The sequence below is a fragment of the Microtus ochrogaster genome, chromosome 2, assembly GCF_000317375.1.
Source record: "Microtus ochrogaster isolate Prairie Vole_2 chromosome 2, MicOch1.0, whole genome shotgun sequence".
Taxonomy (NCBI): domain Eukaryota; kingdom Metazoa; phylum Chordata; class Mammalia; order Rodentia; family Cricetidae; genus Microtus; species Microtus ochrogaster.
Genome location: NC_022010.1, coordinates 13,230,052 through 13,246,713, shown reverse-complemented (window position 1 = coordinate 13,246,713; position 16,662 = coordinate 13,230,052). Strand labels below are relative to the sequence as shown.

General features: G+C 44.0%; 2 protein-coding genes across 6 annotated transcripts in view; one reads left to right on the top strand and one right to left on the bottom strand.

Moving 5' to 3' along the window:
- Positions 1-11,363, bottom strand: part of Mphosph9 (M-phase phosphoprotein 9) — a 68,434-nt gene extending 57,071 nt beyond the window's left edge. For 3 of the 5 annotated variants that reach the window (XM_005344387.2, XM_026784826.1, XM_026784820.1), the window contains exons 1-3: positions 11,251-11,361; positions 8,987-9,270; positions 5,435-5,588 (exon numbers count right to left, since the gene is read on the bottom strand). In XM_005344387.2, coding sequence (XP_005344444.1) covers positions 5,435-5,588; positions 8,987-9,093 — 261 coding nt within the window. In that variant the 5' untranslated portion in view covers positions 9,094-9,270; positions 11,251-11,361. Of the gene's footprint in view, positions 1-5,434; positions 5,589-8,986; positions 9,271-11,250 lie in introns of all 5 variants that reach the window. The other 2 variants (XR_003378015.1, XM_026784817.1) reach the window with 2 other exon arrangements.
- Positions 11,364-11,532: 169 nt separating this feature from the next.
- The window catches only part of C2H12orf65 (chromosome 2 C12orf65 homolog), a 13,982-nt gene continuing 8,852 nt past the window's right edge, over positions 11,533-16,662 (top strand). The window contains exon 1 of the mRNA XM_005344386.3: positions 11,533-11,711. The gene's annotated coding sequence lies outside the window, so the exon portion shown is untranslated. The remainder of the gene's footprint in view (positions 11,712-16,662) is intronic.

Here is a 16,662-nt window from a genome sequence, read left to right as displayed (position 1 = left end):
AGCTCTGCTCTCTGAGGCACACGCGATGAAGCTCCGACCCAGGATGGACGTAGGCTAGAATCTCCCTGGTAAGCCACCTTGTGGGCTACAGCAAATTATTAGAGATGGGCTAGTCCACGTGCTAGAGTTAGCCTAGAAGAGGCTAGATAGAAATGGCCAAGCAGTGATTAAATGAATACAGTGTCCGTGTAATTACTTTGGGTAAAGCTAGCCGTGCGGGCAGCGGGGTGCTGGGGATGCAGCCCCGCCACTCATATTACTACAACCAGGTACAATAGTATATACCTATAGTCATAGCACTCAGCAGGAGGGAGACTGGTCTAGACTATACATGGAGACAAAAGACCTCCTAATAGCTGCACTTTGTCTGTGCATGTGCATATGTCTGTGTGCATGCATGTATGTGTGTACACATATGGAAACCAGACAGAAGTGAGTGAGCTAAACACCTTGGTTTTTGAAACTGGGTCTCTCTCTGGGATCTGAGACTTGCCAATTATGTGAAGCTAGCCTAGGAACCCCAGTTCTACCTCGAGAGCATTAGGGCTACAAGAGCCAACATCCTACACAGCTTTTTATGTGAGTGCTAGGGAGTGAAGTCAGGTTTTCATGCTTACGTGGCAAGCACTTTGTCAACTAAGCCATCTCCCCAGCCTCTAGATTTGTCTTCCGTTCCTCATCCTTTCTCCTCATAAAAGTTAACAATCTCCTTAAGAACTGAAATGTATCCAGAAAACTCTCACATACAAAACCAAAAATAAATTAGTAGAGTACTTTTACTTTTACTGAAGTGTTCCAAACACTGCAGAGCTCAAGTGCAAGGAACGAAAAGCTGATTCCCTGGCATGCTGTGGAACTGGCCTTGACTACCCTTCAGAGCCCACACTAAGGTCATGAGTCCTCCTGACTACCAAGAGCAGTAAGCACTTCCCTAAAGAGACACAAAGCCAGACTAGGGCACAGATTCTCCAGAAGGATGAATCCCATCATAAGCCTGGTGCCGACCTGCTTAGCAATAGATGGTATGCAAGTGGCACACGATATCAGTGAAAAGCATCCTGCACAACAGCTCTGCTCTTCCACCTTACAGCCTTTCTGCCCTATCACTGCTTTCTGCCTCTACTACCTGGCTGCATACTCCTCCAACTTCACCCCACCCCCACCCCCGCACCGCTTCCTGATCTTTGGGCCTGTAGAAATGCCTTCACCTCCCAGCTTTGGAAGCTCCCTCCCCAGCTCTTCACACACACTGCTGTCCTTCCAATCCCAGACTACCTCTCCTTCTCCCACAATCCCAAGCATTTTTCTATTCCTCGACTTGTCTCTGTTTTATATTTTAAAAAAATAGTAACTACTTTTGTGCAATTTTGTGCATTTTGCCCCAAGCACACTGAAGTCTGTTTCAGAAATGAGCCTGGTCACTCGCTCAGAAGAGAGAGCTACTCCAGTCTCAGTCATCAGGGTATCAATAGTAGATTCCCTTCAGCTGCTCCCTCACAGACAGTCTATAAATTGCAGAGACACCAGAGAACTTCACAGACACTTACATATTATAATAGCCTTTACTATAAACAACTTCCATTTCCTTTATATCACAATTAGCTAAGGGTGTGTGTGTGTGTGTGTGTGTGTGTGTGTGTGTGTGTGTGTGTGTGTCCATGCACATCAGCAGACATGCATGGCTGCAGACTGACCTTAGGCCTAGGTGAACAATAAGCACTCTGTTACCTATACTATTTTGTATGTATGTTTGTTTTTCGAGACAGGGTTTCTCTGTAGCTTTGGAGCCTGTCCTGGAACTCACTCTGCAGACCAGGCTGGCCTCAAATTCACAGAGATCCACCTGCCTCTGACTCCTGAGTTCTGGGATTAAAGGCGTGCACCACCACTGCCTGGCCTACTATTTTTTTTTTCTCTTTTAAACAGGATTTTTCTGTGTAGCCTTCGTTGCCCTGGAACTTTCTATGTAAACCGTGCTGGTCTGGAACTCACAGAGCTCTGCCTGTTTCTACCTCCCGAGTGCTGGGACTAAAGCCGTGCGCTACCACCTACACTAATTTTTTAAAGCTAGTACAAATAGGTTATTTTACCTATAATTTTCACTTCAGAATAATATGAACTAATTTTACTTTAAAAAAACAAAACTACTAAGGGAAACATATTAATACTGAGATAAAAAAATAAATGAATGAATGAAGTTTAAAAAAAACTACTATAAAAAGAGGCCTACAGGCTGCGAGGTGGGGGGGGGGTGGCGCACACCTTTAATCCTAGCACTCAGGTGGCAGAGGTAGGTGGATCTTTGTGAGTTCGAAGCCAGCCTGGTTTACAGAAGGAGTTCCAGGTTCCAGGACAGTCAGAGTTGTTACACAGAGAAGTCCTGTCTGGGGGGAAGGGGGGCACAGGTCTAATAAGAGCAAGTGCTACAAAGTGCAGCTATACTACCTAGCAAAGAGACAATAAATTGTAAACACCTTGCCGGTGGTGGTGGCCCACACCTTTAATCCCAGAACTCAGGAAGCAAAGGCAGGCGGATCTGTGTGAGTTCGAGGCCAGCCTGGTCTACAAGAGCTAGTTCCAGGACAGGCTCCAAAGCTACACAGAGAATCCCTGTCTTGAAAAACCAAAAAAAAAAAAAAAATTGTAAACACCTCTTTTCTTTTCATCCTGTAACTGTTATTATTGTACACATAACACAAAGTGCTAAAAGGCTAAAAAACATCTAGCTAAAGCAAACTAAGGATATTGTCACTCTGCGCACTCAGAATATAAGGAAGCTTTTGTGTTTAGAAAAGTAGATTAGTTCTTTTGAGAGTCAGGAAACACACAATTATATTCCAAAAGGACACAAACACTAGAAACTCAGGGAAAACCATCAAACCATGGGGGCTGGAGAGATGGCTCAGAGGTTAAGAATACTGGCTGCTCTTCCAGAGGTCCTGAGTTCAATTCCCAGCAACCACATGGTGGCTCACAACCATCTGTACTGAGATCTGGCACCCTGCTCTGGCGTGCGGGCATACATCGAGGCAGAATGTTGTATACATAATAAATAAATAAATATTTAAAAAAAAAAAAAGACCATCAAATCTTAAGGCTTGCATAACATCTGACCTTTCTGATCCTAAAACACTACTCCAAAATATTGGAGGTTTCTGTTATTTTCACACAACTACAAAAGCACACTAAATAAAAGCAGGAAGTCCTATGGACGTGACCAGAGAGTGCACTGCCCTCTCTGAAAAAGCACTAAGTGGCTCTTCGCCGAGTAGACAACCTTGCAGTCAGATGGGAATTCACAAAACATAACCTCAGTGAAGACACACAAACAAAAACATGCTTTTAAAACTCTAGCCCAGGGCTGGAGAGATGGCTCAGTGGTTAAGAGCACTGGCTGCTCTTTCATAGACCTGAGTTCAAGTCATAACAACCAAATTGTGGCTCACAACTACCTGTAATGAGATCTGGCGCCCTCTTCTGGCCTGCAGGCACATATGCAGGCAGAACATTGTATACATAATAAATAAATCTTAAAAAAACAAAACAAAACAAAAAACCTCTAGCCCAGTCTCCTCCTCCTCAGACTTCAACTGACTGCATCAACCAAGGTTGAACTCTGCAAACGAGAGCCCAGGGCCAGACTATGAGCCTGGAATCATCCACAAGGAAATCCAGGCCCAACCATTTTTTTTTATTTATTTAGTTTTACTTAAAAATTTCCACCTCTTCCCCTCCTCCCCCAACCAATTTTTTTTTAAATCAATACATTAAACTCGGAAATACAGTCTCTCTAACTTCAGGTGTTGATTCAAAGTACTAAAGTAACAATTTCTAATCAAACAAAAGTTGTCAGAAATAAACTGTGCTGTGGTAGTTGCTCTTGGTCCTATTTACATGTTACTGGTCACAGGTTAATGAATAGACACACAGGAAAAATAGTTCATCAAACTTGTTTTCCCCAGATGCTGGATTAGAACCCAGGGTCTCGGGGAAGTTGGGGGGGGAGAGTGGGAGGAGTGGGAGGCTGGGAGGAGGCAGAAATTTTTTTTTTCTTTCTTAATAAAAAAAATAAATAAATAAATAAATAAAAAAGAAAAAAAAAAAAAAGAACCCAGGGTCTCATGCATGCTAAACATGTACCATGCCACTGAGCTACATGTCCAGACCAGGCCATCCTGGGTCTTAACGGCATCATACACAAATGCATCTTATGGGTCTTCCACATTGGTTCAGTGATTGCTAGGTGAAAAACATAAAAAACCATTGGAGAAAAATGAAAAGCTGCCAACTACTCAAACCCCACATTCCAGTGCTTGGGAAGCTAAGGCAGAAACACTGCCAAGAACTGAAGGCCAGGCTGGGGAACATTATGAGTTCCAGAGTGAGACCTGGGCTAGAGTGAGACCCTGCTGCAAACTACCACAACCTCCCACAACTCTGAAAAGTTCATTTTAAATGCAAATTCTTTGAAGTCATTATATTTGGGGTAATTGCTACTGAATTCTTAGGACAGGAAATCTTTCAGTTTTATATTCTAAAAACACAAGTTATGGTTCTAAAAGTACAATTAATGTTAAAATCCACTGCTTAGAGTTTGATAATTACATTTGCATTTCTATAAAACATTACAACCTTTTATGTAGTCTAAAGAGCAAAGAGTCTGGCATGGTAGAGTCCACCTTTAGTCCCAGCACTCAGGAGGCAGGGTCAGGAAAATCTCTGTGAGATTGAGGCTAGCCTAGTCTACACAGTAAGCTCCAAGTCAGACAGAGCTACATAAAGAGCCTGTCTCAAAAAACAAATGAACAATTGAGAAAAGGCCATCTTGAGTATTATTCTCCAAAACAAAATTTGTAAGTATCCTTCTATGTGTCAGTCTTTAAGTTTGTTTCTGTGATTCTCCTTTTTCCTGGCTTGTTTCCAGGGCTAGGAGCGCACACCACCACCAACTCCCATACTTCAACTGGGAGATGTTCCTAAGAATTAAATTTCCATCACGGTTTAACCAAAGAAGTCACTGTCGACAGGCCAACGCACCAGAAGAATGTGTTAGGCACAAAATAGAGGCCTTAATTTATCATAAGAGCATTCAAAATACTCCAGAAAAAGAAGATTTAGGTTTGTAAAAATGAGGTCAACTTGAAGAGTCACTTAGAAGACTGTAATTAGTAACAATTGTAACAGTCCGAGGGTGCTCGGAACAAAGACTTCAGTTCACAGGGAGTCTCCAGGTCTGCTCTCTGTGGCCATGGTGTCCCATCTCCCTTCTCTTGTTCCTTCAGTATCAGTTATCTTATGCTTGGTCATTTGACTATAGAACTAAGGTTAAACATCATGCTTTTCTGGACATAAATTTCTAACAATTCAGTATAGCCACATTTATGTCATATTTAAAAGAGCACCACCACCCCCCAAATAAAACAAAATGAAATACCTCACAGTTCTTCCAAAGCTCTGAGGCAGTCCGGCCACTGTTCTGCAGCTCTTGTGTTAAAGCAGTGAGGACTTCGACTGTGCCTTGAGTGACAGGTGGCCCGGTCTTCCCTGAGAAAGAGGATACCCCATTTGTACTAAGGTGGGGACTACTTCTGTTGAAACATAAATAATTCAGATGGTTTTCTCATTCAATTGAAGAGTTGACTAATTCAGCAGTTCAAGATCTAGCAGAGCAGTACACAACCACTGACACCTAATCCTCCTCAGAAACCTGACCCACACAGGGACACACTCAAGTCTTTATGAGAGAAGCCTTCTCCAGCAGAAATGACATGGAAGATGGCACAGCTTCCCTGAATTATTCTGGAGGCTCATCTGGCCCACTTTAACAACAGCCCTCCGTTGTCTGCTAAGCAGTCTCTCTCTGCTGCCAGAACAGTCAATCCCGTAACCAGATCCTCAGATTCCATGTGATAAGCTCGTGCTTATCACTGAACTGCCTGTGAATGAAAACTCTGCCAACCCAATTAGCAGTCAATAGATAGGATTTATTGAGCCTGTACGGTGTGTAATGGAACACTAAGACTTCCAAATGGGGGATGACTTCAGATTTGTTCATAAACACCCCAAATACAATTCAGAACAGCAGATCTGTTTTGTAGCTTTTTAAAAGGGCATTTTTATTGTTTTTTTTGTTTTGTTATTTGTTTGGGTTTTTTTTTTTTGTTTTTTTTTTTTCCAAGACAGGGTTTCTCTGTGGCTTTGGAGCCTGTCCTGGAACTAGCTATTGTAGACCAGGCTGGCCTCAAACTCAAAAAAATCTGCCTGCCTCTGCCTCCCGAGTGCTGGGATGGAAGGTGAGCACCACCACTGGCCGGCCAAATGTTTTCTTTTTTCAATGATTTATTTTTATCCTATGTGCTTTGGTGTTTTGCCTGCATATATGTATCTGTGAGAGTGCTGGATCCCCTGTAACTAGAGCCACAAACAGTTGTGAGCTGTCAAGTGGGTGCTGGGAATTAGGCCTGGGTCCTTTGGAAGAGTAGTCTGTGCTCTTAGCCACTAAGCCATCTTTCCTCCAATTTACTGTTATTATTTTCAGCCACATGTATGTAAGGATGGCCTCAAACTCACAGCATAGGAGAAGATGAGCTTGAACTGCTATTCTTCCTACCTTTTCTTCCCAAGTGTAGGAATTACAGGCATGATTCCTGATTTCTGCTGTGCTAGGAACAGAACCCAGGGCTTCCTGCATGTCAAATAAGTATTCAACCAGTGGAATTACATTCCCAGTCCCTGAGCAATTTTATTTACTTACTATGTAGATCTGTTTTGTTTCGCACGCATGCACGCGTGCACATACACATACACTAACCAAGATGAAAATAATAAAATAATAAAGTTAGAAGCAGAAAAAAATTGAAGAGCAAGACCACAATAAACTTTTTAAAATATATGTTGTACATAAGAACTTTACAGAGTTGCAATAATCTAGTTTCAACATGGTGGATTTAAGTGTCAGTCACAGAGAAAGGAGATACAAATTCAATGACATCAATTTCATCACAAATACATTTAGGTTCGACAGGCAATTAAAGTACTAAATGGAATTTCTAGAAGTAGATTTCAGAGGGGCCACCAAATGAGGCAGGAGGTAAATGTGGCCAGCGTTCGGCTTCAAGGCGGAGCACTGCAGCAGACATGTCTCGGGCCTTTACATCTTTCTCTCATACTACCTTATCCGTGGGATATTACTGCTTCAAACTCCTCACAAGGAAGGGAGAGAATGAACAGGTTTTTGTTGTTTTGTTGTTGTTGTTGTTTTTGGATTTTTCGAAACAGGGTTTCTCCGTAGCTTTTGGTTCCCGTCCTGGAACTAGTTCTTGTAGACCAGGCTGGCCTCAAACTCACAGAGATCCTCCTGCTTCTGCCTCCCGAGTGCTGGGATTAAAGGCATGCACCACCACCGCCCGGCCAAGAATGAACAGTTTTTAAGGTAGTTAATTTATAATACACAAATTCATCAAAATCTTTATATTTAAAGCTATCTGACCCTTTGCCAAATATGATGGTACACATCTTTAATCCCAGAACTCTACAGGCAGAGGTAGATGGATCTCTATGAGTTAGAGGCCAGCCTGGCAAAATAGTGAGTTCCACGAGAGCTAAGGTTATATAGAGAGGCCCTGTATCAAAAAAGAGAAAGGAAGGAGGGAGGGAAAGAGGAGCACCCAAATGTGTGTGTGTCTTCACAAAGCCATACTCCCCACTTGAGAGGTAGAGTTAAGAGACTGCTACAGGCTCCAAGCCAACCTGGACTATATAAATGAGCTTCAGGGCAGCCAAGGACAGAGACCCTAAATAATTGAATCAATAACTAAATACATAAAGAATTTTATTGGCTTTTTGTCAACTCAGTCTGTTTTTTGCTTTTTGAGGTTTCGGGTTTTTTTTTTTGTTTTGTTTTGTTTTTTGGAAGAGTTTCTTTGGTAGGCTTAGCTATCCTGGAACTAGCTCTGTGGACCAGGCTGTCCTGGAATTCACAGAGATCCACCTGCCTCTGCCTCCCGAGTACTGAAATTAAAAGCGTGCGCCACCACTGTCCAGTTCTAATACGTTCTAAACAGTTTAATTACTGTTTCCCAGATTGGTGTGATGCTTCTACAATATAAAATATTATCTATACTATTAATTTAGAATGTAGAAATAACCCAGGTATCGTAGCTCACATTTGTGGGTTTTTTAAATTTTATTTATTTTTCTAAACATTTATTATTTATACAGTGTTTTGCCTGCATGTTAATCTGCACATCAGAAGAGGACACCAGATATCATTACAGATGGTTGTGAGCCACCATGTGGTTGCTGGGAATTGAACTCAGGACCTCTGGAAGAACAGCCTATGCTATTAACTGCTGAGCTATCTCTTCAGCCCAGTAGCTCACATTTGTAACCCCAGTACTAGGAAGGCTAAGACAGGAGGACTTCCTAGAGTTTAAGGCCAGCCTGAGCTACACAATGAGACTGTATCTTTAAAAAAATTAAAAAGGTTAAAAAAAAAAAGGAAAAATAACTAGGCAATTATCAGGATGTAGAGAATCAAAAGATCAAGATTATCTCTGAGTACATTATGAGTCAGTTAGCCTTGGCTATAAGAGGTCTTACCTCAAAAATTTTAAAGATATGCTTGTAAGTTACAAAATTAAAAAAAGCATAATGATGGATCTCAGCCTGGTCTACAGTGAGAGTTCCAGGACTGTCCCTAAACAGTTCCTAATCAGAGATGGGTTGTTTGTTCTTTAAGGCAACAATGACACTGATTAGATCAACTGGTCAGTTCTGCAAATAAAGTTATTTTGGTTTATTAACACATGAAAATAGTATCCAACAACCTGGTGGTGGTGGCACACATCATTGTCCCCAGCACTAGGGAGACGGAGACAGGTGTACCTCTGAGTTCAAAGCCAGTCTGGTCTACAGAGAACAAACACAGAACAAACACAGAGAAATCCTATCTTAAAAAAAAGAAATAGTATCTAACAATTCTTACCTATTAGCACACAAGCTCAATCCGAGAGAATGGGGAGTACTTTTGATATCAGAGTCTGCAGAAGGTGAAGATTTTTGTAAAGTTTCCGCCAAATCAAAATCCTCCATATCGCACAGAAATTGTTAAGCTCTGTCATCTGGAAGCACTCTTGTTTCTCCTGAAGGAGGAGGCTGCTTCTGGCTCCTCTTCAGCTGCCTCATCGTCTACCGGCATCCTCAGCAGCTGACATTCAGAGCTGTGAAGTCCGCTACGCTTCCAAGGAATCTGAAGATGAACAGGGAAAACTACGGAAAAAGCCATGAAATGTACAATTTACCCACTATCTTTTCATGGCTTTGCAGACCTTGAAAATTCATCTACATAAAGAACAGCAGCCAGGCCGGGCAGTGGTGGGGCACACCTTTAGTCCCAGCACTCGGGAGGCAGGGGCAGGAGGATCTCTGTGAATTTGAAGCCAGCCTGGTCTACCTACATAGAGAGTTCCAGGACAGGCTCCAAAGCTACCCAGAGAAACCCTGTCTCAGGAAAAAAAAAATTACTACTCTATGACTTCATTTATATGAAGAATCTAGCACTGGCAAACCCACAGGGCAAAGCAGACTATGAAGCCCCGAGGAGGATGGGAGAAAGGAGGCCACTGCAGTGCACTCGCTTTTCATCTCAGGGTGATGGAAAGTTCTGGAGTTAGCATTTCTTCTTCTAAAACCCCTAAATCACATACTTTCAGCAGGATGCAGTTTATGTATAGGGACCATATGTCTTTTTAAGGTAATTTGTAAGAATCACATTATCCTCTACAGGCAATATTTCAGAATTTTGTGCTTAATAAAGGTTCTAGGTGCACTCTATTACATAATAAATGGAATACTTTCAGCCTGGTTCACTTATTTAGTAAGTCCTACACTGCAGAAGGTTTGTTAACTTATGTAGCCACTAACAGGACTTAACTATTTAGTCTTATGTTTGCGTTTAAGAGCTATTTAACTGTTAAAAATGGCTGGATGTACAATTCTCAATACTTTGTACTCTGAACAAGTTAACTAAAATTTTACTGAATCTGGACATATAGATTTAAACTTGCTGTCATAAGCCCAACCATATGCATCATCCTTCCAGAATCCACTGATTTCAAAGAGATGAAAGATGAGGGGGAACAACAACAAAAACCAAAACAAAACAAAAAAACCATGCTGCTTATAAAATGAGAAGTTTAGAGACTGCATCGGAAGAACTTTCTCACATTCCTGTGCCACCCAATTCTCACTTTCCAGGGCTTAAAGAACACAATCAGTTCATTGAAGTTAAAGAAGCATTGCCTTCAGGACAGGTACAGATCTAACCAAATGGATTTGACTTCCGCCACCTTCCCACCCCAGTGTCTGGCCCATCACCAGTGACAAATGGGGGTATTGAAAAAGCCAGGGGCTGCCTCTTCCAACTGGCAACGAAAATACGTGGATTCAAATGACCACAAACTCTCCAGAGAGGTGGATCTACAGTTCCATCTCTTCTCACAAGCCCTCCCCGACATCCACCTCCGCTGAGGTAATCCAGATGCAAGATTTAGATAGAAACACCACTAGAACCTCAAAGACACCTCTCCCGGGACGGGGAAGGGCGAGGAGAAAAGGGGGAAACCCGCTATGGATCTGAAATAAACTTGATAGAAACTGAATATAGGTACAGACATTTCTAAATATAACTTTCAGCACCAAAAAACGATGCTCTGTCCCTCACCCTACAACCCTTTGGAGTCGGAGGCAGGAGTGACGGAGTAGCATTAACAATTTGAAAGTTCACAGGGCTTCGTCTGCGGGGAGGCTGAAAGGAACCAGTACGAGGTGGTTTCAGGGGCAGACGTCAGATCCTAGTCGCGGGTAGCGCCTCTCGGTTCAAGACCGGAGGAGAGAGAATACAAGGCAGCAGGCATGTTGGAGAGCCGCTCGTGATCACTGTCATTTCCAATAGAAGCGTGGGTACCACTACTGGGGGGTGGGGTGGGGAGGCGAGCACCCACGCCCCTTGCAAAGGCCGCCCTCCAATTGGGCCTCGCTGATGTCACTCAAGGGCACGAGTCTAGAAAGAGCGCCCGCAACTGCGGACCCGCACACGCCAGCGAGCTCCGGCCACCTTTGCGGTAGCCACAGTCCCTCACCCTAGCCTGTCAAAGCACCCAAGGGGGGGGGTCCCCTCTGATGGGATCGTCTAGGACTCAGTCCTCAGCCCTCGCGGCACGCAGCTGCCCACAAGCCGCGACCGCTTACCTGGCCTCCTCGCCTCTGCCTAGCCTGGCCCGAGAAATTGGCCTCACGCGACCGTTAAACTCCAGGAGGCGTGCGCGCGCGCGCGCGTACCCGGCCGCTCACCGGCGATTGGCTGCTCGGGAGAGGGACGAGCCGGCGCAGACAGGCGCCTTCCCTCGTTCCCTGACGCGCAACTCGCGCCAAAGAGGGCAGGGCCACGCAAGCGACGTGAGGGTGGGGCTTGAGGTCAAGGGCCCCGCCGATTGGTTCTCTAGAAACTGCGGGAAGACGCCTCGGTTTCTCGCGTGCGTAGTTAATGAGAATGAGCCTCTGGCAGGCTAGGGAAGCCGCCGAAGGAGTAGGACGCGTGCGCAGGCCTGGGGGCTGTTGGGGGCGGGAGAACAACGCAGACTTCACCTTTGATTCCCCCGTGGTTTAGATGCTTGCTGAATGTTTCCGGCTGGAGGCCGGTGCAAAAACAGGTAAGCGTCTGCAAGGCCCGGCTCCGACGAGCCTGGTTACTACTGTCACAGACTCTGGGATGAGATCTTGAAGCTGGAACTCCTGACCTACTTCCGACTAGCGTCACTTACTTGGCCTGACTCCTGAGCTAAGTTGTCTGGACTCTTTACCCTAAGTTTAGGGAGACTGGTTGTGTGTCTCCAGACTCTTGGTGCGAGCTGCTCTGGAGAAGGTAGCTCTTCGGAGGCCCAAGGAGAAACGTGTCGATACTTAGGCAGTGGATCCTGTCTTGCAGCAAGTGCAGTACTGGGAGTAGCATGTAGTATCGCCAAGGCAATGTTTGGGCACTGTCTGCGAAGTCACAATGCGGGTGATGTATTTGCCCTTGAAATGGCAAACCTACAGGCGGGGCGGTGGTGGCGCACGCCTTTAATCCCAGCACTCGGGAGGCAGAGGCAGGCGGATCTCTGTGAGTTCGAGACCAGCCTGGTCTACAGAGCTAGTTCCAGAACAGGCTCCAAAGCCACAGGGAAACCCTGTCTCGAAAAACCAAAAAAAAAAAAAAAAAGAAATGGCAAACCTACAAAGAAACATCTCATCCTCTCCTCCTTAAAACCCCACCACTTAAAAAAAAAAAAACCCACCACTTGTTTTTTTATTAGTATTGTTTTAGACAGTTTCACTATATAACCCTAGCTACCCGAGAACTATGTAGATCAGGCTGGCCTTGAACTCACGGAAATGTGCTCTCTTCTGTCCCTCAAGTGCTGGGATAAAAGGCCGATGCTTTCAAGCCTGGCCAGACACACGTCAACAGTGAAATTCAGTAGTAGCGACCCCAAACCTACAGGTGTATGCCAGATCTAAAGTGTACGGGGATCAAAATCTCCACTGATTGATCCACTCATCAGGATCATGACCACACACCAAACCAAAATCAGGTGTTTAAGTGCACAGATGTTTCCAGTGACTTCATATTTCAACGTGTTTCTCACCTAGTTCAGTTGGTCCAGATTTAATCTATTAGACTAACAATTAGAGACACTAGAATCTTGCATTCAGATAAGTGAGAATTAGGAATTTCTCAAACAGCTCATCAGAGAAAGCTGTATTCCTCCTACAATGAATATTAACTCCAAAGGCAGCTACTACTAACTACTAACCACACAGAAGTCATGGCCACAGACCAGAAATGCTCTGTAAATTTGGGGGAGGTTTTTGTTGTTGGATTATTTTGTCTTCCCAGTATCATTTGAGTAGTAGTATTTTTCTTGAGTTCTGTTTTGCTGTTTAAGAGAGGGTCTCTCTTATAGCCCCAGTTAACCTTCTGGTATACTTCCTCAGTATGTAAGGCTAGCCTTGATCGCTTGATCTTCCTGCCTTTAGCTTACAAATTCTGGGATGACCAATCAGTGTGCACCAACACAGCTTCAGTATATTCATTTTAGGTAATTTTTTTTTAAGATTTATTTATTTATTATGTATACAACATTCTGCCTCCATGCATGCCCGCATGCCAGAAGAGGGCACAAGATCTCATTACAGATGGTTGTGATCCACCATGTGGTTGCTGGGAATTGAACTCAGGACCTCTGGAAGAGCAGTGACTGCTCTTAACCACTGAGCCATCTCTCCAGCCCCATTTTAGGTAATTTTTAGAGAATTTGTTTTTAATTTGTTGATGTGTTAAGTCAAATGTTCAGGAACTAGCATTGTGATTAAACTGGTTTTTTGGGTTTTGGTTTTTTGGGTTTTGTTTTGTTTCAAAACAGGGTTTCTCTGTGTAGCCCTGGCTGTCCTGGAACTCACTCTGTAGACCAGGCCAGCCTCAAACTCACAGATCTGCATGCCTCTGTCTCCTGAATGCTGGAATTAAAGGCATGAGCCACCACCGCCCGACTAAACTGTTTTGCTCATTGACACAGATAAGGTTGTACATGCCATGTTTCTTACCTTAGGTAAAGCTTTTTGGTAAGGTCTCATTCATTGGTTAGTTCTTTTGCTGGCCTAGAACTCCTGCCACTCGCGTGCTAGAATTGGCTCTCTCTCCTGTTTCCTGGTGTGACTTGAGGGTGTTACTTTGTGTTCCTGACGTTTTCTAGCAAACGGTTTGGGGAGGGACATCCTTCACAACAAAAATTATGCAATGAAACCAAATCTAGCTTACCTAGTAAACATGGAAAATTATCAGGTTTATATTTGTGTTTTGATTCATTTTGTGGTGCTGAAAATCCATAGCTAAGCAGTTATTCTTCTAAGAGCCCACATTTCCAACCCTGTGTTTAAATTTTGGGTTTTTTTTCTACTATAGTCCATACTTCCTGAGGTTATTTCAGCCAGGACTTGGTTCAGTCAAGGCAGCTTGGTGTGTCAGTGTGAACCTGCGAAGAAGGCAGGCTGGAATTTTGGCATCATAATGATCTCTTTGGCACCTGATCTCATACACCAGAATTATGACCTGAGCAAACAGCAGCTCTTTGGTATTCTCATGGTTTCCAGATACTTTATTTTATTTTGGTTTTCAAAACAGGGTTTCTCTGTGCAGCCCTGGCTGCCCTAGGACTTGCTCTGTAGACCAGGCTGGCCTCAAACTCAAAGCTTTCCACCTGCCTCTGCCTCGCAAGTGCTGGATTGAAGGCGTACACTGCCATTTCCCAGCTCCAGGTACTTTTTTTTTTTTTTTTTTTTTTTTTTTGTTTTTTCGAGGCAGGGTTTCTCTGTGGCTTTGGAGCCTGTCCTGGCACTAACTCTGTAGACCAGGCTGGTCTCGAACTCACAGAGATCCGCCTGCCTCTGCCTCCCGAGTGCTGGGATTAAAGGCGTGCGCCACCATCGCCCGGCAGCTCCAGGTACTTCTTAAACTGGACCAAATCAAACAAAATAACTTTCAGGTCACTCTTCTGGATGCCGTTTCACTTTGAGCTTTAAAATACCCATGAGACAGTTGTTTTTCAGACTGGTATTATACTATCAGACCACATCTTAAATGTCTGGGAGTCAAAAGCTCCCCAGTTGTGCAATTTAAGGGTGATGTGCTACCACCTAACATGCACTAAAAGCTTTATGTCTGTGGCAACATACATGGCTTTGTTCTCACCCTACATGGTAAGATCTTCCCTTTACACATGAGGAGACATGACCATGACTGTAGAGTAAGTAAATCACAACTCTAGGCATGAGAACTACATAGTTCATACTTATTCTTCATGGTAACATAGCACAGGCCTATCATCCCAGAATTTGGGATGCTGGAGCAATAGGACATACCTTTAATCCTAACACTTAGACAGAGGCAGAGCTGTGTGAGTTTGAGACCAGTCTGGTCTACAGAGTGAGTTCCAGGACAGCCAGGGCTACACAGAGAAACCCTGTCTTGAAAAACAGTCAGGCATGATGGCACACGCCTTTAATCCCAGCTCTTAAGAGACAAAGGCAGGTGGATCTCTGCAAATTGGAGCCAACATGGTCTACATACCAAGTTCCAGGCCAGCCAGGGCTTCATAATGAGACCCTGACTCAAATAAAGTTGAAAACAGCTTGTCTGTACTCCAGCTCAGTAGGAATATCAGAATTCAAGATCATCTTAGTCTCTGTAGTAAGTTTGAGGCCATCCTAAGCTCTACGATCCCCTGGTTTTTGTGGGGTTTTTGTTTGTTTGTTTGTTTTTTGTAAAACCTCAGGACCTTCCACAATGAGTCTCCACAGTGTTCCTTATTTATTTTCTTTATACTATCATTTTTGGTTTAGCTTTTTTTTTTTAAGGAGTTGGGTCTGTGTAGCCCAGGCTAGCCTCAAAGGTGCTGAAATTGAAGGTTTGCATGTCCAGAGCCAGCTCACTACTGTACTGTGAAGGGTTGATGAAGACATTTGAGTACTAAACAAATACTGAACACATTAATGGAACGTAGGCTTTAAGGAGTTTGAGATAGAAGGTTGTGTCACTAGTTGTGCTATCATAGGGTCCTGTTGTGCTCACACTGTTGCTGATAGAAGATTCCTGTGAGACGCCATGAACAGAGGAGTAATTCTCGGTGCATTGAAAGTCTCTCTACTATAAAAAGAGGAACAGGATGTTGATATTGTGAAAACGGGATACTGGTCCCTTTATATATTTCATTAGTTGTCTCTTGACCTAGGTAGCAACAAACCTGTTAAATTCAGACAAGACCCAGAGTGGTCTCCACTGCCGCTGTTCTCCCAGATCAAAGCAGGGTCATGTGTCCCAGGTTGACTTCAGGCTTGCTGTCAAACTGAGGATTGCCCTGAATTTATGATTCTCCTGTCTAGTGTGGGGATTATAAGCATGCACCACCAAGCCTGGTTTATGCTCTGCTGGGGATAGACCCAGAGCCTCATGACGTAGCCACAAAATGATGTTATGGTTGAGGGTCACCACAACCTGAGGAACTTTGTTAAGGGGTCGCAGCATCAGGAAGGTTGAGGACCACTGATCCATCACACTCCTGGATCCTTATCACTGCCATCATGATTCCAAGCCTCTCATCAGTCTTGCCATCCTAAGTGTCAGGATGCAGACAGTACTGCTCAGAGTCCTTCGGAATACCACTCAAAGAGTGGTCCCTGAACCAATAGTAACGGCCTTACCTGGGAGCTAGTTAGAAAAAACAGTCTGCCAGGCATGGGGCATATATCTTTAAATCCCAGCACTCAAGAGGCAGAGGCAGATCTCAGAGTTCTTTGAATTCAAGGCCAGTTGGGATTTACATAGAGAGGCCCTGATTCAATAATAACAACAAAAAGCAGAGATTCTGAAAAACGGAGTCTAATTTCCCTGCTTGCCCCAAGGTTGCATACAGAAGAATGGCCAAACCTCCTGAGAGCATCTCTTCTAAACTGCCCTATGGAGTTCTCTCTACAGGGGTTCTCTCTGCTTAGTATTGATGAAGCTTCTGCAAGGCTGACACGCTGTGGAAGCTGTGGCTTGGGAGACTTCTGAGCACCTGACTTTTT